Source organism: Alligator mississippiensis, chromosome 2 (genome assembly GCF_030867095.1).
Source record: "Alligator mississippiensis isolate rAllMis1 chromosome 2, rAllMis1, whole genome shotgun sequence".
In the NCBI taxonomy this organism is placed as follows: Eukaryota; Metazoa; Chordata; order Crocodylia; family Alligatoridae; genus Alligator; species Alligator mississippiensis.
Window position 1 is genome coordinate 143,325,788 of NC_081825.1, and position 23,091 is coordinate 143,348,878.

The 23,091-nt window shown below is 39.7% G+C and overlaps 1 protein-coding gene and 1 long non-coding RNA gene across 6 annotated transcripts in view; both read left to right on the forward strand.

Moving 5' to 3' along the window:
- The window catches only part of BMP2K (BMP2 inducible kinase), a 133,791-nt gene that overhangs the window by 98,439 nt on the left and 12,261 nt on the right, over positions 1-23,091 (forward strand). For 4 of the 5 annotated variants that reach the window (XM_059722221.1, XM_006258849.4, XM_014603811.3 and 1 more), the window contains one exon: positions 3,744-3,857. The exons of the other annotated variant lie outside the window; for it this stretch is intronic. In XM_059722221.1, the coding sequence (XP_059578204.1) occupies positions 3,744-3,857 (114 nt within the window). The remainder of the gene's footprint in view (positions 1-3,743; positions 3,858-23,091) is intronic. 5 annotated transcript variants of the gene reach the window in all.
- On the forward strand, positions 3,865-14,002 carry LOC132248603 (uncharacterized). Its single transcript, XR_009459890.1, has 2 exons — positions 3,865-12,644; positions 13,037-14,002. It is a non-coding gene; the product is annotated as an uncharacterized LOC132248603 (long non-coding RNA).

Sequence of the window (23,091 nt, forward strand, 5' to 3'; positions counted from 1 at the left end):
AACCTGGATGGATGCAGTATCAGACTTAACTGAGTTAAGTTAAATCACTTTACTGAACGTTTGTCCCAGATCTCCAGATTCAAGTTCACTCATGGTTTCCCAACATCCCAGGATGCTTTGCACCTCCCCTGTAAGCCCCCCTTGCAAGGTGGGTGGACTAGCCTTGGCCCAAGCTGTCTGCTTCAGCCAAGCAGGGAGCCATGCTCTAGCGCTCCCCTTGCCCCCAGCTTTGGCCTGGGCACTACAGGCATGTGGCTATATTTCCAGAATCAAAAGGGAATGTCTGTTCACTTGGTTATCGGTTCAATCTATGCAGATTAGACAAACCTGCAAAGACTGAATTGATTCAGCATTGGACTTTTTGACTGTCTGTACTTAGCCCATATGTACAGCACAAGGTTTCTTCTATAGTTAATCTGTTTACAGAAGCAAACAGAAATGATATAAACTGTATTCATAATATATTGTCAATAAGGGTGATGGAAAATGTTTCCTAAATAGTTATTTTTGCTCTCAGAAGTTATGCTGAGGAAGACACTGATACATCAGGGCTGTCTATGAATTATCAGACCTAAAACCTAGGGCTGCTTTTTGAATCTTTAGCATACTCAGTCTTTTGTGGCTAGAAAGCAGAATCGGGATGTTCACATGTATTCAGTTAGGCTTTTTGGCAAAAAGTTTCCTCTTTGCTATTTAGGATCAGTATAGCAACTGCCTTTCAGTTTGTGCGCCAAATTAGAATCTCTGAAGACACACTTAGGGACAAAGAGGGCACTTTCAGGTATTATGAAAACAGGTGCCAGCAAAGTCAGTGACCATACTTTCCTGAAATACAGTCTGTCTTTTGAATCGGAGCTAATATTCCCAGAGAGCTCAAAAACCGGACTCTTTCAGGAACTAGTCTCAAGGAAACCTTTTATTTCTCATCCCCTATAATTTTGCCTTCTTTCCTTGTATGTTTTCAAAGGCTTTTTCCTTGAGAAATAATGTGAAAAGCTTCCACCTCACCTCCTTAAACTTCATATCGTAGTACTTAGGATTTTTATTTTCCCCAGAGGCCAGATTCTCAGATGCAATCTATGTAACAAAGCAAACTTCCACTCAACTGTTTAAATTTGGTTAAAGAATTTCTCTTCTGAATTTGTTGTCAACAAAAATGATATAGGTGCAAACAGTGGTTGGATTGCGTCTCTCTTGGACAGTTAGGGACAAACTAGTCATGGTGCAAGTGGTCCTCCTATTGAGAAGATAGTTTCATCTCATTTTAATTGTCACTGTTTATATTTATCCAGAACAATTTTTAGTCTGTGTTCTGGCAAATGAACCCCCTTTATTCTTCAGAGGATATAGGTATTCCACAGGAGTTAATTTCCAGCAAGTCAAACTTGACAGCATGTGTGTGCAACCATTGCGTGGCTGGGGACCCCTCAGGACCTAGGAACAGTTTGGGGTAATTATGCCATCACTTCCCAAGTCCCTTACTCTTCCCACCTTCCCTTCCCCCCCCAGCTTATTGTCCAGAATCTCAACACAAAAAGCAGCCTGATTTTCATTTTTCTGGAAGCAGGAGTCAAAGGAAGATAGGACCTAAAATTTTCTCCCTTTTCTTCCTTGCAGGCATTTTACTGACATCTGTATAATGATAGTACACATAACATAGAAGACATGGTCCAGAGAGACCTTAAGAGTCCATCTCTGCTCTTGAGAGCTTACAGGCTAAGATGCGACAAGCAACAAAGAAAGGATGAAAAAATACTTTGCAGCGGCCATTCCCAAATGGTCTTCTGTTTAAGTGGAACTTTTTAGGAAGGATTTTAAGCAGGAATGGGGTTTATAGCTCAAATAAGGTGTTGTACCTATGAAGAGTATTTAGTGATCAATTGTGAAGATAGGAACAGTGCAGAAATAGGTGGTTGAGGCTACTCATCATCTGTCAGAAGGCAAAATGTTAAGAGTTGAACAGGTAATGAAAGCCAGCTAAAATTGTAGTGTGTGCTAAAGAATACTCTTTAACTCTTCAGAATCTTCAACCTGGCTCTCGTGCGTATGGTGCAGTAGTGAGCAGCTATATGGAGTGGAAGAAAACAGAATACCTACCCCTTCACCTTAAATTGTGCGTTAATTTGAAAGTGCCTGTTTCTGGGCCTTTGTGCAATGCCACTTTTTAAAACTTAAATTGGCTAAGGTTTTTACATAAAAACTTCAGTGTCTCACTCTTGGGATTTGCAATAATGAAGTAGCAGCTAGTGAGGCTTTTCATACAGTCTGATAAATGGGCACACATACAAATTAGGTTCCCATTTCAGGTGGTGTTTTGCCAGACCTTGTGGTTAGGTGATCAAGTAAAATAGACCTTAAGCAGAGTGTGTGTGTTATGCTTCAGTTCCCTCCCTTGTGCTGTTGCAATCCTATCCTTTTTCCAAACAACAGAAACCCACATGGAAGATTCTGGCTACTGCTGTAAGAGATGAACTTACTATCAGCACAGCTATGCTACTCAGATATGCAAGTCATATGCATGGAAATTTGTCAGGAGGAGAATATAAATATCCCAAGCTTCTAGCCATGTTTTTGTCTTGATTTTATTCAACTTCATATTTTAAGGCTTTTAATTGGAGGTTGCTATATTTCGGTCAGCACTGTTCTCAGGATTATGAAGCCATATGACATCATTTTTTGAAATCACACAGTCTGACCAATTGAGTGCTTATTTTGGGTATCACAACTACTGGTTAATCTGCACTGGAAATTCACAAAATCAGTTCAAGGGGGAGCCCGCCCCCCCAAAAAAAACAACAAAAAAAACCAAACCAAAAACCTACTAACCTGAGTTCTTTTAAACAGGTTCTTGTGCACCTGCCCTTTTCCTTTAGGGGTATTAGGTTTTAGTCATGTAGAAAGGGGAAGTTGGGCAACTTAGAAAAGAGGCTTTTTATACTCGCAGAAGGCTCGGCTTTTAAGAGTAACGTGATGACAACTACTGGGTAGTTCCTTTAAAGTGATTCCAGGATTCTTGAGCATAGTGCACAATGTTTAGTCTAGCCTAAATCTGCTGACAGGATTCCAATTATTCGGGTTACTTCCCAGTCTCAACCCTTGGAACATAAGTAACCATGACAAATTGGTGTTCCCCATTTCTTGTTTCACTCTTTTTGTATTATTGAATACAATGTTTAGCTTGCTCTGTGCAGTCTAGAATACTAGGGAATAAAATGCATTCAATATAAACCTAAACTTGTTTGTTTTTATGTGGCTTAAAAATGGCTGTTGCAATTGCTGTATAGTAATGTAGCGTAAAGGGATGTTGGTGGGATTATGAATTTTACTGCTTCGCTGGTTCTAGTTGGACATGTTTACCTTGGCTTACCATGTTTTTAAAGAAACAGCTTATTTTAATCACAAAAAATAAATGCTGGTGGATAGCGTTAGCATGTTTAGAAATTATTGTGATAGATTTGATACAAAAATCCAGAGAAAAATGAGTCCCTATCGCAAGGTACATGTGCTGCTCAGAGTATGTAGGGTAGCTATATTTTTGTTGGGGTTTTTTTTCATTAACAACCACATGCTATTTTGAGTTGGCTGAGGGTACCATATTTATATGGTGAGGCCCTTTTAAAATGGGGTAGCTGCCAGGATTCAAAGAGGAGTTTTTTCAGAAATATTAAATATCTAAAAATTGGCATAAGACCTGCCATTTTTATTTTATTTTATTTTTTGTTCTGTTCCATTTATTTTTACAGATAGGCTCGTGGACAGGAGAGCATCCTCAGATAAGAATGTGGAGCCACTTTCTGCTCCACAGAGCAATTCTCCAGAAGATCCCTTTGGTTCTGTACCTTTCATTTCTCACCCAGGCAAGTTACAACTACAACATCACTACCTCTTTATTTTTATATATGTCAAGGAAGCTTGTGTGGTTAAATGGCCTAGAAGGACAAATCCATAGCCTTGTGGTTGAAGATTGACTAGAAGATGTTTTCTTTCCTAATGTTATCTTGAGTGCCATTAGGTCAAACCTAATCTATCACCCAATTTCTGGTACTTGATGCATACACAGATTTTGAAATGTTAATATATTGGATTAATATAGCTGAAGTTATTTGGTAACATTTGGAGGTCAGGGTTTTTTTTTTTTTAAGAGACTGAATTTAGGTCATATGAGTACTATTTTCTCTCTCTCTTTCTACCAGCCACCTTTGTCTGAATGTTTTTCAATGCTGTTAGAACCTTCTGGTTCAGCATCAGACTGATACGGAGTTTAGCTTTTAGTATGGATATAATAAAAATCCAAAATAGATGATTTGTTTTTAATAGAAGTCACAATTTTCTAACCACCAACACTAAACTCACAGGTCTGAAAACATTCTTTCTGCTTCTTAATGAATTGACGTAAAAATGTATTGACAGTTTTGAGGGAGATGACAGAATAGGAATCTTTCATTCCTTTGAAAAAGCCTGTGTTTCTTGTTATTCTTTTGGAGTTGATAAGTAAAAATAAGTAGGCATAACTTGAAGTCACTCAGTGGTGTGCATATGTTGAGGTAAAAATGTTCTTGATGTAATTCTACTTACAATCCATACTTTAATTTTCTCTCATGTACTAAGATGTTTTTTTTTACTGTCCATCTTCATGCCTTAAATCACCTTTTAGATGTGCCTCTTGTGCTAGCTACATTTCTTTTCTTTCCTTACTTTGCATTCCTGAGCATCATCTGCTGAAACCTAACACATACTTTCTGACCCTGCACGATCAATTGTTAGCAGAACAGCATTTTCGTCCTGTTCTTATTCTTACACTTAAGTAAGAGCTAGACTGTGTTAGTAGGCCATCTCTTCACCTTCTATATTGACTTTTTTTCCTTGTCATATAGGCTTCCTAAACTAGTACTACTTACCATATGACTTTCTCTTGATTGTTCCTTTTAATCCCATTAAGTCAAAAATGGCTAAATTACCTTCTGTCATCCTGCTCTAAAGATAGTTTAGAATTCCTTCTGAGCTCTGCTAAGCTTCTCCTAAGAACTTTGTTCTCCATAAAACCAGAGACTCTACAATTAATTTCATTGCTGTATCTACAAACAAGCTGGCTTGCTTTGTAATAAAGGCTGAATTCATCAAAATAAAGGAGGAAAAATGGTTCTACTTCGAGCAGTCGCCACCAAGTTAACTCATCTTGATTCAACATAATTTATTTTCCTATCCTTGATACTAAGAGCATCTTTTATTGAGATAATTTAGGATATTTTTATTGCTTCTCAGCTTGTTGAGCCATGTAACTATTAAACTGGATGGCTTTATTAAGTTATATAATGAATACAATCATGTTTCCATTTTTGAATGTTAGATAACCTTGGACTCAGGAAAATGAAAGAGGTTTTGGTGTAGGGGTAAAGCTAACTCTTAAGTTTGTTGTTTTTTTTTAACCATTCTCAAACCTTTTAAAAAGTCTGGCTTCTTTAAAACAAAAAATGTCCTTGGTTAATTGAGGCTGAAGGAAAATCAGAGGGTATTTTTGGAAAATATTTGATAGCTATTCACAGTAGAAATTCTAACACTAACTACAACTATCTGGATGGAGTGTCTTGTTGAGACACAGCTTCAGGACATAGCCCTTCAGTAGCTTTTTCACTGGCACATTATCACAGTTGTGGAATATGGATTAATTGGTTTTCTTTCTTCAAGAAAAGAAACATTACAAAGTAGTTATAAATCAGTGCTATTTAGTAAATACAAAAGACTGAAAATACATTTTTCTTTAAAAGCTGGTAATCACTTTTACTCCTGAATTCTTGGTGTAGATTTGAAAGATATTTGGAGCCTATCTAACATCCTTTGTAAGATGTCTGGGACAGTTCTGTACAACTCTGTAAGAGGTTTGACCAAACACTTTGGTCCTCTTATTAATCCTTTTAATCTCCAGTAAATGGTTTTAGTAATAATTATGAATGTTTCCATGCATAAATTTCTGCTGTTAATGGTACTTTGTTCCCCCAATAATGATGTTGCACTCCTTGCAATAATAAGACAGTTCAGTGTCTGTTTGAGGAATAAAGTGCATCTACATTACATATTTCAGGGATGTATTTGTTAGCCGTGTTGGTCTGAGACTAGAAAAAATGCAAAACTCTAAACTCTTGGTTCAGAGATGATACCTTTCATTAGACAAAGTAAGAAATCACAAAAAAATTATCTTTCTTTGGAAGCTTTTGGGCGCACACACCCTTCTTCAGGCTTAGGGAAAATTAAAGACGGTAAAAGTCTCCCTAGGTAGACAAACTTCATTTTGCACAGAGGAAGCTGAAGGTAGAAGTCTGTTCCTCTGGGTCCATGAGAGTTCCTTTGTGTAACTTGTTCTTTGATGTGCAGATAAAGCAGTTTTTCTTCCCTGCTGGTGTCAAATGGCACGGAAGTGTAGAAATTTTTCTTTCTTGTTTAGCAGTGAAGTTTATAATTCCAAAATTGGCTAAAATTTGGCATCGTCCATATTTCAGAGATGTATTTGGTAGCTGTGTTGGTCTGAGACAAATACAAAACTGTAAAACTTTTGTTTCAGAGTGTGCCTGAAAGCTTGCAAAGAAAGATACTTTTTTGCAATTTCTTAGTTGGTCTAATAAAGGAATATCATCTCTGAACCAACAGTGTTAGTTTTGCTTTTCTACATTACATATAAAGCTTGAGGGGAAAAACCCCCTGAAAAAGGAATATATATTTCACCTAAGTGCTGAGATTTTCTTAATTTGGTCAGATGTTCTAGTTTTTAGTCAGAAGCAGAAGTATCTGCCCCGTAATTTATACATTTACCAGCTATTACCTAGATGTCCCTGTTATGCCTTCAATTCATGCAAAGCCTAATAGTGGTTGTGCCCCTGTCTTGTAACTTGAGCAATCCAAACTAATAGAGGTCATATAATTTCAAGACTTCAGGTTTGATTAGACTTTGGCATTTCCTTGGAAGTTTCTTCTGTTGTGTAGTTTTTTATTAATTGGAATGTTGATCTTTGTCTTTCCTTTGGAATGAGGTGTAGGCCTTTAATTCCCATGTTTTTCACTGCCTGAACTGTATTGGAGTTCTGTTACAGGGACTACTTCATTTTTCTTCCTGTTGTGATGATAGTATAATAGTCCTTTGGTAACTACAACAATTGGTTACATGGACATGTCATATTAGGAAAATACTTATTTTGTGTATCTTTTAGTTGCCTAATGCAAAGCAGGAGGTGGGAGCAAATGGACAGCACCACCTGACTAGCTAATTCTCTGTATGCTATTCATAGTCTACAAAGTGTTTGGGAGCTACTAGTATAAGAAATGCTGCAGTAATGCCATATTCAGTCCATGGTAGTGGGTGCTCGCAATTGTCTTGAGGGAGTTTTGTAGCCAGTGGTGGGTAAAAGCTTTGACAGTTTGGTACTATGCCTGAATGATCCATGTTATCATGACTAGAAAATATACTGTGGGCTCCCAAGAGTGACCAGGTCTTGTGCCCTTCGTTGTGGATGGGCACAGGCACTTCAATTCAGCAGTTATGGCATGTCACAGGCAAGGAGGACCTTCCAGCTGGATGAAAGGGGCCCTTTTTTGCCTTTGAGAGCAGGAAATTAACAGAAAACTCTTGAGTGCAATAGATTGCATGTTGTTTTTGATCTGCTTATGGAACAGCGGAAACTTAAGTCTTGAAGTAAATTTTGTCTAAACCTTTTAGACTTTCCTATATGGTTTTAAAGATCCCTGTATGATATGTATAAAAATAAAAATGAATCTTATTGTTATATTTATACAAAAGTAGCAACTTATCAGACTTTTAGTTTACACTGCCCCCTTCTCAAAAAGTGGTATTTGAAGTACTACAGAGTATTTTTTCTCTTTTTTGGGTGCATATTTATTTTAGGACTTGGTGTGCATATGTATTTCTATATGTGCAATAAAAGAAAAATAGACGAAGAAAGCCTTAAATAAATGTTTGAGTTGAAACTAGGACTTGTCAGAAAACAAGAATTCTGTCATAGAAAAATCTTGAGCGTTAAACAAAAGAAAGGCATTTTAGAAAAAAACAAGGAGCAAAGAATCCCAAAGAGTTGATAAGAGTGGTGCAGGTACTCAGTTTTGATATGGGAAGTCCAAGTTCAAGTCTGTGACTTGAATCTGACAGTGTTTTAATTGGTCAGCTTTTGCCAGTCTGAGATGTCTGTCTTGCTCATTCTCACTCAGTTTGTCTAATAAAAGATATCACATCTGCTCAAAGAACCTTGCCTTGCTCATTCACATACACTCATTTTGACCAAAAATGTAACTGTAGACCCAAGAAACCTTCCTAACAAAATTGAGTGAAACACTTTCTTTGAAGATTAAACAAATCAATGTTTTGTGATTAAAAACATTTTTATAAAAAATTTCTCAACTCAAATTACAATGTGCTGTTTAAATATCAGGTTTTAGAAGGTCCCGGAGAGGGTGGGGAGAGGGAAGGAAAACATAATTTAATTTATCTTGTTCAACTTCAAGGAAAAATAAGGTTTATGACAAATTATCATTTTCCTATACTGACAAATAACATTTAAGGCTTAACGTTTCAAATTTTATAAAGTTAAAGTTTCTGGTAACTCTTCTTGGGAGTTTTCTTGAATATGGGTCAAATGCAGTTTTGTTTCATTTAAAAAAAAAAAAAAAAAAAAAAAAAAGCAACTTCCTTCCTCCCTTCCAAAATTAGAGTGGTGGATTAACCCGCAGGGTGTGTGGGAAAGGGGTGGGGACTCTGAATGAAGGTGTAGGATGGTGGGTGAATTCTGCATAATAAGCATTATGGGATGACCTCTCCTTTAAAGCTGTTGGGGTGGATCCAGGATTTTACAAAGGGCGGGTGGGGTGCAGGAGCAGTGGCCAGCACTGCAGGGGTAGCTACACCCCTGGCTCCCAGCCTCTTCCCCTCCTACCCATGTGGCCAGATTCTGCTATGGGAGCAGCAACCAGGAATTAACATTTAAGTCCTGATGAAGGTAAAAATTCCACCCCCCTGCCCCCTTCCTCTCCATGCTTACAAACATGTTCCCTCCCCTCTTATTTCTCCCTCTCCCACCTGCCAGTTTTGGTGACCTTGTTGCCCTGGGGCAATGAGAGCTCCTATCCTGTTCCAGGTGAGCTGTGTGGGGGTGGGTTCAGCCTGGGACTGCAGCAGTTGGCAGGTGGGTTTCCCTCCCTGGTCCCTTTCCCCCTCCATGTTCCCTGAGCCCAGAAGGAGGAACACACTCACCTGCTGCAGTTGCTTCTGCTGTTCAGAGTTGAGCCCAGCCCCTGCGCAGTATGGCTGGAGTGGGATGGTCAAAGCTTCCCTTGCACTAGGGATAATGGGGGCACTGGCAGCAGCAGGTGGGGGGGATGAGAATTAGAAAAGAGGGGAGGGAATGTGCCTCTGAGCACAGATGGTATAGGGGAGGAGTGGAATACTTACCTTCTTTGCAACTTAAAAGTCCCAGGCTGCTACTCCCATTGCATGGTAAGAAAGGGGGTGCAGCTATGCCAGTGCACATCCTCTGGATCCACCCTGGGTATCATGCTTCAGCTTTGTCCAGCCTCATCCCAAGCCGAGACCCTGAATTCCAACAGTGCCTGGTAATCTGAATGGTGGTTCCCTTTGCTGGCAAGAAACTCGTACTATAACTGTCTGGTTGCTCTGCTGTGGTCAGAGGGTGCTCTCCCTAATTCTGTAATCAGATTTGTCTGACCACTCCTACTTCTGTCTTCCTTCCACAGACAGGAGGGAATTTCCTTTGCATCTTGGCTCCCAAGCCTGCAGGACCCGAGACAGGGAGTGTGCAGTGGGAGCTTCTGTTCTGGTAACTTGCTGTGGGAGCCTTTAATGTTTGTGCCCTTTGCAAGTGCAGGTTTTGCAGGAGCTCGTAATGGTCCTTTTGGCACCGTGCCTCTTGGATTAGAGGATCTCTGCTGGATGACATGTGGCTTCCTGTGTTTGTCACAGTAGTTGAGCTGTGTGGTTTGGCACAAGCTGAAGTTGAGACTTAGCACAGAGCCAGCCAGCTGTGGGTAGGATGAAAATGTTTTGTCCTTCTACACAAGTACATAATAAAGAAAATGACTATGCTTGAATAGTTGCTAGTACTCTGCACGGTGGTCAGCAAAGTGACTTTTGTTTTTAGGATATGCTTTGCCATGGTGCAGTGCCTGTAATGAATGTTCACTGGATACCAGATTTCTTTTTTTTAAGGCTTTTGGTACGCTACTTTCAAGAAAGTCATATGTTACCAGTGTTCTGTGTATTGTGGTTTGACACTTGTGAGTATGATTTAGAAACAAATATTATACATTGTGAAATAGAATCACTGGGACAAGCCTGCATAAAATATTTTACGATGTAATGCTAATATATCAAATGTCTTGATTCCACTGTTCTCCAAGGGCATGCAAAATGCACATTGGTACTCTTGAGTTGTATGATGCAGCCAATTTTTGTTAGTATTTAAAATGAATCCCCACCTCACAATTAGTTGTAGTTCATATCTATTAACTTTACTGTTTTTGCTTTTAATAAGAAAGTATGGCAGCCATAATTTCTGTAATTGTAGGTGTCAAACAAAGTTTCAGTCTTAAGGCAAATTGTAGGTCCAGGACAGCATTGCACACTGTTCTTCTGTGTTGTTATTTTTCATTCTTTCCATTTTTTTTTTCTTTTGGAGCAGGGACCTGTACGGTTTTATAAAACTATGTACTTCAAGAGTCAGTATAATGCTATAAAAGTTTCTTTCATTCCCTTTGCTAAAGTGTATCAATAAATGAGAAGCACATAATATGTACATCACAGATGCTTTATAGTGGCAAGTTAGTTGTCATGTAGCATGAACACTTGCAAGTGGCATCATAATAAATTTAAAATTATAGGTCAGAGATGTGTTTAAGACAAAAAAAAAATACAAGCTAATAAATAAATATTGGGGAGAGATGTTTTGATTTCCAAGTTTTGTTTGTCTTGATAATAGAAGCAGCAAGCCATATAAATCCATTTCAATATTCAGCAGCTGCTACTCTGCCTGTTGTCCAAGAAATTGTGCAGATTTATTTGAAACATGCCAGTAATCCTCGGGCCTGACATGTGGCAAATTACTCTGAAATGATGGCGGCAGTATGTTACCAATTCAAAGAAAGCTTAAAGCCCTTATGCCCCACTCCTTTCCTCCACCTCCATCAGCCCCTAAAATGATGAACCAGCAGAAGGCATGTAATTGCTACAGTTGTTGCAAGTCATTCATCCTCTTATAATCGGATGTCTAGAGAGAGAACATCTGAACAGAAAATTTCCTTGAAGATTGGGATCTTCTTATATGATTAAAGATGTTCCACCTGCCTCGCATTTGAGTGAACAATTGTCTTCTACAAGATTCAAACCTGATTAGAAGTGTAGTAATCTGAGCAGTCCATTCTGAACAGATGTTACTCCACATTTCTTTAGCTTATTTATAAATATATAATTGAAAATGTCTTCCAGCAGTTTACAGGTTGAGAAGATTAATATTTAATTTTGAAAGTGCATTTTGACAGCAGTATTAAAAATTCATTAAATAACAATGAACATATTTTCCCTTTGGGCATTTATTTTGATTATAACATTCTTTGCAAATTAAGTTTTTAGATTTATTTTAGTAACTTTGGAGTAATGGGGAGGTTGAATGTGGGTTAAAAATAAAATTGCTGTTATTTTCTTTAGCAGAAAAAGTAAACTTTGATTACGTGAATGAACATCTATTTATACTGGAGCTTTTTTATATTTACTCTTACATACTAGGTTTTATTTTAAGGCTCATGAATGTTATAAGTAGTGCTTTAGCCCTGAAATAAATAAGAATTTTATTAATTTTATGGGAATAGGGACAGTTCCTAAGAAGAAGCATGTTTGACATCTGTATAGCATGATCAAATAAGTAGTGTAAATTACCTCAAGCAGTTGTGAATGGACTGCAGGCTAGACCTCTCCTACATGCTGTGTTCTATATGAGGACGTGCTCTGAGCAGCAGCTATTAATTTCTGCATTATTGTGCTGTAATTTTGCATTGTACGATACGATCCGGGGGTTCTTTCCTAAAATTCAAGGAGATAAGTCAGATGAGTAATAATGTCTCCTCTTTGTAAACATATAAAAAGTCCACTCTTCAGGGAATAAACAAAAGTGAGAACTAGATGTCTGCTACCATAAACACCTGACATTCACTGTTCACTGTCCTGTTGAGGACTTATGAATTGCGCATAGTCCCAAGAGACTACCAATATTAAGCTGTCGCAATAACTTCTTTGTTTCCACTCACTAAAGAAATTAACTTTTCTATTCATTTGTATTTCATTACAGAATGCAGTAATTTGGTTCTTTATATATAAAAATTAAGGATATGCACAGCTGAACAAATTACATTGACTTAATTTTCCCTCCCCCTTTTATCATGTCAGCTTTATGGTAATTATTTTGTGCAGTCACTCCCATCCCACAAATGTTAAATTGTAGTAACCTAGCTCTGTTTTGTTCAGCAGCAAGCTGTCCCATTTTAGCTTTCACTTACTACAAGAAAGAAGCAGACACATGCAACAGTTACTTCAGAACAGCTGACCCACACTAAGTCTTCCTCCTTTTCCATTCAACAAGGTATAATTTGTTCCTATCCATACTCAAAACTATTCATGCATATTTTGGGGGGAGGGGTGGAGGATGTGGAAAAGCACGCTTTACATAGATATTTAGGAATTTAGAATTTCTTGTCCCATATTGTACCTATACATGGTATCTGACAAAGTAGGTGTTGCCTACAAAAGCTCATGCCTCTCTGAACCAGTTAGTCTCTAAGGGGCCACCCTACCCTGCCTGTCTTTCAACTAAAAGGACTAATAAGAACTAGTTGTATAATACACGAATGTTCTAAAATAAATAGTAAAGAGTTTATACAATATATTCAGGGATTTTATTCATGATTATTTATATATTTTTGCATATCAATAAACATGTAATTGACTTATTTCTTCTGCCAACTTCCTCCCCAGGAGACTGATCATCCATGATGTCTTGTGGGCTTTCTCTTCCTATATCCAAAAAGGAGCCTGTTTGTCTTCTTTACTCTGGTTTGAATAAGTAATGCCACTGGAGTTGGTGGAAAAAACAATGGTATAAAACACGTACAAGTGAGAAGAAAACCAGGCTCATGATATATCAGAGAGTCAAGGAAGTAGGGCTGGAAAGGACCCCGAGAGGTCATCTAGTCCAACCCCCTTGCCTGAGGCAGGATCATCCCTATCCAAACCATCACATACAACCATAATCTCAACTCTGCATAAGACCCTAACCTGCCACTGGTAAAGCAGGGGAACTGGGGCAAAGCCACGATGCACTCTACCAGGCAGACAGGATGGGGATGTGGCTAGGTCAGGCAGGACCAAGGGACCTGCCGTGGGCTGGATAAAATCCCTTAGTGGACTGGATTTGGCCCACAGGCCATATTTTGCCCACTCCCAGTCTACAACTTCTCTAGACACTGTATTCCACTACCCCACTATTCTAACAGTGAAGAAGTTACTTTGGATATCCAATCTAAATTTACTTTGCTGTAACTTCAAGCCATTGGTCTGCATCCTTCTCTCTGCAGCAAGAGATAAAAGGTGTTTTTCATCTTCTATATGGCAGCCCTTCAAGAATTTGAAGACTACTGTCATGTCCCCTCTTAAGTGCCTTTTCCACAAGCTGAACATACCTAGCTCCTATCTGTATTATCTCAGCTATTGCAAAAGTTTAATTGCTCTAGAAGTTCTATTTGTTAATTTTGTAACCGCAAAACTAGAGGCAAAACATACGAAGCAAAATGTGATTATTATTATTATTGCTCAAATTATGGGGGGGGGGCAAAAGTCCAGTTTGGATTAAATGTTTTGTGCGATTCTTATTAATCCTTTTTTTCAATATGGAGTATGTCAGGACATTTTTCAGGATATGAATAAAAAAAATACTGCACTATGCTCCTGGGTATTTTTTTATTATACATCCTCCAAGAGAGAGTTTTCACTTTTACCTGTGCACACAGAGAAATGTAACAAAGGTTTAATACCTGCTTCTATTACTAGGACTGATTGTTTGCCTTAAATAAGTTGCTTGGTCATTAAATCTTACAAGTGACTTCTTGAGTTCTTCCAAGTAGCATGAGGAAGGTGAGGTAAGAAGACTTATTTTTTTCTTTAAGATCTAGAAACAGTCGAGCCATAGAAGCTGTATATTTCCTTATATTTAGGACTTCTGTCCCAAAGGGCTTATTTTTTAAATTGGAGCTAAAATTTTAGAACAAACTTAACAATATCCAGAGTTCATTATAGTATATATTGCTAATAGTTGCATCCAGATTTACAAGGAGGAAATGATCGTCCAGTTCAATGAAATTTTAGCAGTTCTAGTGAAAAAATATCATAAACTCTGAATATCATTCTAAAATTTCAGTTGGTGGACATATTTAATTACAGAGTAGTTTATTTGGATGAGAGTTGTAAAACATTTATCTAATTACACTTCACCTAGAGCTGTTTGTCTGGGGAGCATCAAATTTGCTTTTGAAACTCTAAACTTGATCTCTTCATACCTAACATTTAATTGATAACAGAATGCTGATATAAAATTGGGTTACAGAAGATCTTAAATAGGATTAAGGAAACACATACGTTTTCCTCCTCTTGTATTCTCTCCTTTCAAGTTTCATCACAGAGACTGCATTTCAGAATTTCTCGTTAGACTTGGGCCAGAGGTAAACAAAGAATGAGCTTTAGGCTAGGTAGTGACATTCAAAAAGCCCAAGGCAGAATTGATTTAAGTTGCACAGTTTTCTGTAAGGGGCATAGTTTGGATTGGCAGCAAACTACACATATTCCTGCTTTGTTCAGGGGGGAAGAAGGCAAACATTAGACTGTTCCACCATTTTTAAACAAGTCTGTTTGCGCTGAACTTCTGTTATGGGTATAGACTAGTTTCCAGTCACTTATAGACATTACACTTTTCCCAGCATACCTGGCCTCAGTTTCCTCCAGTTCTACAAACACCTTCTACTTTTTTCCTTCTTTTTTAAAAAGAAGTTTGAAATGGGAGCTTAGAATAAGATCAGTATGTTCTTTTATACAAGTTCTTTGGGTTGCTGAAGTAGCTAAGTTGCCAAGGCTTTGAACCTAATGCTTTCTACCTAAACCTGTAAAATCCAAGCTATGTGTGTTCACTCTGTTACAGAGGGTATTCTATCACAGTAGAAAGTATTGGGCTGTTACCAGAGATTCTCAAAGTATGGCTGTTGGCACAGAAATAAAATACAGATAGAGAAAAACAATTGACTCATATCTGAATGATAAATTTTTACTCAGCTTTTTTGGAAACCATGTGATCTTCATCCCCCAGAGCAACAGAAAAAGGGCTTTTGTATATTGTGAAGTAACAATTTAAAAAGATGGGAAGCACAAGATAGAGTTGTAAATAGCTGTGGTGTTGTAGCCATGATGATCCAGGAAATATACAGGAGACAAAGGATAATATTGCTAACAGTGCTTCGCTCCCTCCCTCCCTCTCTCCTAGGGGATTTCTTTACCCTTCCTTTCCAGCACCACCTGGGCTGTAGGGACTGAAATTTCCAATTCTCCCTCCCCTCCCAACACTCCTCTCTGAAAAAGGACTGTTGTCAGGGATAAAGTCCTTCTGTCCGACTCTTCTTTTTTTGGATCTGGGCTTTTGTGTTCCTCTACCCCAAACATACCTTGCTTCTTTAACACGTATCAGGCCCTATGATGGGAGTGCCTGTTAGACACATTTAGTGAGATTCCTCTTTTACTTGTCCAGGTTCCACCCCACGACTTCCCTGCCCTATGAAGTAATTAGTTCAGGCTCCTGATACAGTTTTAAGCCTTAGATTCCTTAAGATCTGTTGCTTGTAGTCTGTGCTCAGCCTTGGCCCTTGTTTCAAGTTCTCTATCTTGGCAGACTGATGTCTGTGAGGTTTCCATTTCAGCATGGCGATTCTGAGTGGAAAAAAATGAATTGGATCCTGACTTTGCTTTCCTTCTTGAAAGCTCATTTCCTTGATGATTAACTTTCTTCAGTTTGATGCATAAGGTTATAAGCAAGCTAAAAGATCGTTATGTTGGACATACTTGATTCTTCTATTGTTCAGACTGAGACATTTGAGAAATTAAGACTTGGTAGCCTTGCAAGCAGCAGGTGCTTAGCAGTGACCTAGGGCAGATTCTTCAAAGGGAGCACTTATTTCTCAAAAGGAATTACAGTGCTTTCTGGGCCCCCGGTTAGAATGACGCAGCAAAGTTTATATGCAAATCTGTGCTGGCAGCATTACTTGACTCTTATCAACAGTGTACATTGTTTGATCTCACCTTACCATCTTGAGTGTCTCTATCTGTTAGCAAGCTCTTGTCACACACCTACCTGCTTTGCTTTCTTCATTGGTTGACAGGTGGTAAAGGTTGGTGTCCATACAGAACCAAAAACCGAAAAGCCTTGTCACTAAATTCTAACCTGTAGCTTTTTCTGGTAGCAAGCAATCAGAGAATAATAGAATCATAGAAAATGAAGGTTGGAAGGGACCTCAGGAGGTCATCTAGTCCAGCAGGACCATCCCCAACTAGATCATTTCAGACAAAACTTTGTCTAGCCAGGTCTTAAAAACCTCCAAGGATGGAGCTTCCACTACCTCTCTGGGTAACCTGTTCCAGTATTTTACTACCCCCCTAGCGAGAACATTCTTTATAATATTTAACTTAAGCTTCCCTTGCCGCAACTTGAGACCGTGGCTCTTTGTTCTGTCATCTGCCACCACTGAAGTCTAGCTAGCGGTTCCTAACTCTGACAGATTGTGCACCACCAATTTAAAATGATACAACCTTAAGTACCACCAACAAATTTTTGGCATATAAAGTAATTATAATAAATCTGTTAACACATACCACTGACAGGCTGTCTCTGTACTGCTGGTGGTGCCTATACCACAGATTGGGAACCATTGGTCTAGTTCCATCCTCTTTCAAACCTCCCTTCATGTTGCAGGCTGCTATTAAATCCCCACTCAGCCTTCTCTTTTCCAAACTAAAAAAGTCTAGTTCCCTGAGCCTCTCTTCATAAGTCATGTGCCCCAGCCCCTGAAACATTTTTGTTTTGTTCTGCTGGACTCTTTCCAATTTGACCACATCCTTCCTTTAGTGGAGGGCCCAAAACTGGACACAGTACTCCAAGTGTGGTCTCACCAGCGTCAAATGGAGGGGAATAATCACTTCCCTTGATCTGTTGGCAGTGCTTTTACTAATGCAGCCCACTATGCTGTTTAGCCTTCTTGGCAACAAGGGCATGCTGACTTATTGTCCACTGTAACCCCCCAAGTCCTTTTCTGCAGAGTTGCTGCTTAGCCAGTTGGTCCCAAGCCTGTACTGGTATATGGGATTGTTTCGTCCTAAGTGCAGGATTTTGGACTTATCCTTGTTGAACCTCATGAGATTTCTTTTGGCCCAACCCTCCAATTTCTCTAGGTCACTCTGAATCCTAGCCCTACCTTCCACCATATCTTCTACTCCCCCTAGCTTGGTGTCATTAACAAACTTGCTGAGGGTGAACTCTCTGCCATCTTTCAGGTCATTATTGAAGGTATTGAACAAAACTGGCCCCAGGACTGACCCCTGGGGCACTCCACTCGATACCCACTGCCAACTAGACATTGAACCATTGATTACTACCCTCTGGAGCCCTATAATCCAGCCAGTTTTCTGTCCACCTTACAGTCAGTTCATACTTCCTTAGCTTGCCTGTGAGAATGTTATGGGAGACTGTATCAAAAGCATTGCTAAAATCAAGATACACCATATCCACTGGTCTCCCTGCATCCATAGAGCCAGTCATCTCATCGTAGAAGGCAATCAGTTTGGTCAGGCATGACTTGCCCTTGGTGAATCCATGCTGATTGTTCCTAATCATCGTCTCCAAGTGCTTCAAAATGGATTCCTTGAGGATCTGCTTCTTGATTTTTCCAGGGACCGAGGTGAGGCTGACTGGGCTATAGTTCCCCGGATCCTCTTTTTTAAATATGGGCACTATATTTGCCCTTTTACAATCATCCAGAACCTCTCCTGATAACCATGAGTTTTCAAAGATGATGGCCAGTGGCTCTGAAATCTCATCAGCCAACTCGGCACCTTTGGGTGCATCCTGTCTGGGCCCACGGGCTTGTATATGTCCAGCTTTTCTAAATAGTTCCTTACCTGTTCTTTTGCTGCTGTTGGCTGCTCACCTCCTTGCCAAATTGTGCTGCCCAGTGTAGTAGTCTGGGAGCTGACCTTGCCTGTGAAGACTGAGGTGAAGAAGGCATTGAGCACTTCAGCCTTTTCTGCACAAGGTTGTCTCACCCATTCAGTAAGGGGACGACATTTTACCTGATCCTCCTCTTGCTACTGATGTTCTTGTAGAAACTCTTCTTGTTACCCTTCACATCCCTTGCTAACTGCAACTCCAATTGTGCTTTGGCCTTCTTGACTTCATCTGTGTATGCCAGAGCAATGCTCGTATACTCTTCCCTACTTATTTGTCTAATCGTACGAGCTTTTTCATCTCAACTGTAGTTGGTCCAGTGAAAGATCTTACCCATACATCATTTTATTGTTAACATGATAGAAATGTCTAATGCATCCTTCATATATGAAAAATGGCTTTTTACTTTTGAGCTTGCTATACTTCTTGGGAAGGCAAGATTTATGTTGTCATGTAACTTACGTTAGGGTTTCTTGGGACCTATTTAGTTACTTACATGGTCTAACTGCCAAGTGTTTACCAGTTCCCATTGTGGTTGGCCAGTAGGGGGTGCTGCTGCGCTGAGCCACCTACCTCACTGCACCTGTCCATCTGCCAAGCTCAGAGTGCCTCTCTGGGTGCGCCTCATGTCTGGCCGACCCCCTTCATGGAGCACACCCAGAAACCTAGGGGTACCGCCGCCATCACCCAGGGGATTTGGTCTGTCTTCAGCCCTGTGCCCCCTGGGTTACACAGGCCTTGTAGACCTTGAGGGTGCTTTACCCACTGCAGGAACTTGGGTGCTTCCTTTAGTCCGAAGCACAAATAGTAGCCTCCCTTAGTCAGCCGGACTAAGGGGACACAAAGGCATGCCTCTCCCAACAAGTCCACCATGCTTGGTACAGTGAAGAACTTTATTGGTTACAGAGGGGAGGCTTGGGGAAGGGTGCAGTATGGAGAAGTATTACGGAATAACCCTAGAGCAAAGAGTATGGCTAGGTAGCCTTTGATTATGCATCTGTTTTACAGCAAGCTATATATCTAGATAGGTTTCAGCAGTTTACTGACTTCAGCATCTGGAGAGAGAGAGCTGCAAATGTTTCAGCTCTTGTGTGTGTCTTCATCATGGCTGTTCTGCCCCGCCTCCTGGGCAGTCTTAGCTTATATAGACCTTTTGACATCACCTTTGGGGGCCCAACGAAGGCCAGCAATTATTGGCTGGTAGCCCCCTTCACTCCACCAGGCAGTGACAATGCTTTTCAAATTGGTTGGCTAGTAGCCAATAACCGCCCCCGCCCCCTAGGCCATGATGTCTCTGCTTAGAACAACAGAGAGGAAGATCTATACGCACTCACCACAACAAATGCGAACCTCTCGGAGCTTGGCAGGTGGACGGTTGCAGTGAGGTGGGTGGCTCAGTGCAGGGGCGTCCCCTACCAGCCCTCCACACTCATAATACTCAGTGAGACCTCATCTCAATGCTTACCACTTTCAAGTCAGAGGCCACTTGCTTAGGTACCTATATATGGTTTTAAGAGGTTACATTTGTTCCTGTTCTTGAAAACATTGCCTTAAGTACAGGACATGTGTGTTGGTTTAGCTGTCAAAGAATTCCTTGGAGAGGTGTGAAAGAGGTATTTCTGCGAACTCGGAGGTTATTACTTTAATATGATTTATTTACTGCAGTGATGATATCAGTCTTTACTCTGAAATTTATATTCTTTCATATGCATATATAGATGGAAATGATAAAAGATTGTACTAATTTATAAGATGCTTAAAGAATTGGCAGCAGCCAGGGAAAACTAATTCTAGCAATTATTCTTCCTATTCCATGCTCTCATGTTCTTCCCATTGGATTGCTGTGCAGATTCTTGTATTTGAAGCCCCGATACTGCCATCAGTGACACATGGATGCTAATAGTATTGACAAGCTTTGTTAGTTTGACACGTGCAACCTCCTTTATGGGCCACTGAATAACTTTGCCTCCATGAGAAGTCTCTTAGTTTAATGCAGCTGCTTGGCCCTATGTCAAAGAGCAAAGGCTTGAAAATTGATCCACAGCAAGGTAATAAAATATTTATTGGTTTGCAATGTCTTATAAGTATAAAAAATCTTATTTAGTGCTAAATGTCATTATGTCAGCTCTTAGGCTGTCCCTGAATCTCTGAAAACCTACTAGCTTTGTTATACTGGAAAAAAGCTATTGATAAAAGGTATACTCTGAATCAATAACACTTTGTTATATCAGGACCAATACCAGCAAATGGGCTTCAGCTTCCACAAATACTTAAGGAGCAGTTAAAAAAAATACTTCCTTTAGCGGACAAAATGAGCAGATTCCGCACAAGTAACATGATTTCCTAACTGGATGTTTCCCTTCATGCCTCTTCACCAATTCCTTTAGAGATGAATATACCTGTTTGAAAACTAGGTGTAGCAAGTTCAACCAAAGAAAATTTGACTCATTGCATCAACGTCTCTTAAATTCTAGGGTGTTGGATCGTATTTCTTTGTGTGATCCTAGTCCAGTCTGCTTGCTTGTTAACATGTTCACTTTTGTAATGTGCCTTAGCATTTAGACTAAGCCACAAAAAGTGGTGGTGCAGAGGAAGAGGGCCTACTAGCCTCTCACATTTTTTCTTGGACTCAGGTAGGGTAGAAAAGAATCACCCATAGAAGCCTGATACATAAGATAGAATCTGGCACTAGGTATCTGTTTTAGCATCAGGGATTTTGGCACAGAATCAGGTCCTGTCTTTTGTTCCATGCATTCTGCCATGGCAGTGGCCACCCTTAATGGCCAGCGTATACTTTTCACAGTTTAAATGTCTTGCTGTATTCAATGCTTGATGGATCAAGCACCACTGTATTGACTTACCGGTGCTATTTGCAGGTGGTTATTTTTACAAGCATGTGTATGTAACAGTTATTTTATATGTACCACATTTTTAGGTCATCATATATGTGACTAGTTCAGTTTTCCATATTGCAAGGGTTAAACTTCATTTAGCTGTCCTCAGATAGAAATAGATGCATCTCTGTGGGTTTAAACAAAATGAATACATGCTTACATTAATACTGATATTTTTTAGATGTTTGGGGTTTCTTCTGAACGCAAATGTAGCTAATGTGTACCCTGACTCAAAAAGAGTTGGGATTTCCCCCCGCTTTGTAAACTAATAACATTCAAGTTAACATTGCAGTATTTTAGCAAATATTGGAAATGTCAGGATTTGGGAGAGACAGGTTTTAAAGTCCAACATGAGGTCTATACCTTTGGGAAATCTAAAGCAAACAACCAAATAATCCAGATTCTAATTTGATAGTAAACCAAATGTGTATTATTTAAACTAAGAACAGATAAGAATCAATCTGACACTAGAAGCAAACAAAAAACAGCCCAAAGCTGTAAGCACCTGATGTTTCCAGTCATTTTAGTCTCTTTGTTGTTCTTATATCCACACAAAGCAGACATGATTTCTGAATGGTAAATCTGGGCGTATTTTAGGAAATTGGATGCCAAAGAGAATACATTTTCAGCTCTAGCTTTACAGCAAAAATTTCACTTTTTGCACCTAAATAAGTTCATGGAGCATAGGTGTAAGTGCTAGTTCCAATTTTAATGTATACACAATTTTCCTCATCTGGAATAGAGTGGAGACTTTTGTTGAGAGAAAAATTGAGGGTTTTACAGGTTTAATTTTATTCACTATTCCGAGTACCCAGAGCCGACCTGAACAGGGTGCCGGGCCTGGGGCATATGTGAGGCCCCACCCTTGCTCTGATGCCATGTGCCCCAGACCCGAAGAAGCTGCAGCCGCCATCTGCAGCAGTGGAAGGGGGGGAGGGGGAAGTGAGCAGCTGGACGCAAACCTGGAGGCAGTGATGCAGAGTTGCTGTGCTCGCTCCACCCAGCTCTGTGTAGCCCTCCGAAGTGTGGGACCCAGAGCAGTTGTGCTGATTCGCCCCGCCTAGGAACGGCCCTGTGAACACCCATCGTTTGCTCTTAGAATGCATTGAATACTTTAGAACATGTTGCTAAATGTTCTCTTTGTCTGATCTGGTAACAGAGAACAAAACCCTATGGCTTGCGTTTTTTTCAGCATGGGCTAAGGGCCTGTGCTGAAGACTTAAAGGTGGTTATTTTGTGTGACAAGACCTGTAAAGCCTTGGCTTGTGCTTATTGCTAATCACATGAATCTTGAAATTGCCATATCCAGATCTAGAATCCTGCTTCTGATACTCTTGAAAATGAAGAGCTAGATGTGCTCTTCCTTTTGCCTTAATTCTGTGATTTGCTTTCTGCTATGCTGTAATTGTACTTGTAAAAAAACAAAAACAGCCCAACCGCCCCCCCCCCCCAAAAAAATAAAAAAAAATCCAGTGCCTTGGGTTGGCAACTCTGGAGTTGGCCCAGCTTTGAAGCAGGTCAATTGTAGGAAGTCTCTTTAAAAGCTTTCATATCCACTATTGCAGGAGATTAAGAGTTGTCCCCTATTCAGTACCCCGTATAATACTGGTCCAATAGTGTGGGTTTGTTGTCTTTACTTCAGCAACACTTGCATCCTTGTCTGTTATTTGTTGGCCTCATGCACAATTCACTTTGTGACTTATATGCAATCCCTTCACTTGAGTAGTCTCTGTTAATGAGCTCCCAGAGCCTCTACCTTGTTTCCATTTTAAAAGCTGTTCATAATCAAATGTGCTGTATATACATTGCCTGTTTTCGTTCCTTAATCTCTTTTACATGTCTGTCCTTAGATTGAGCTTTCAGACAAGGGATCATCATTTCTT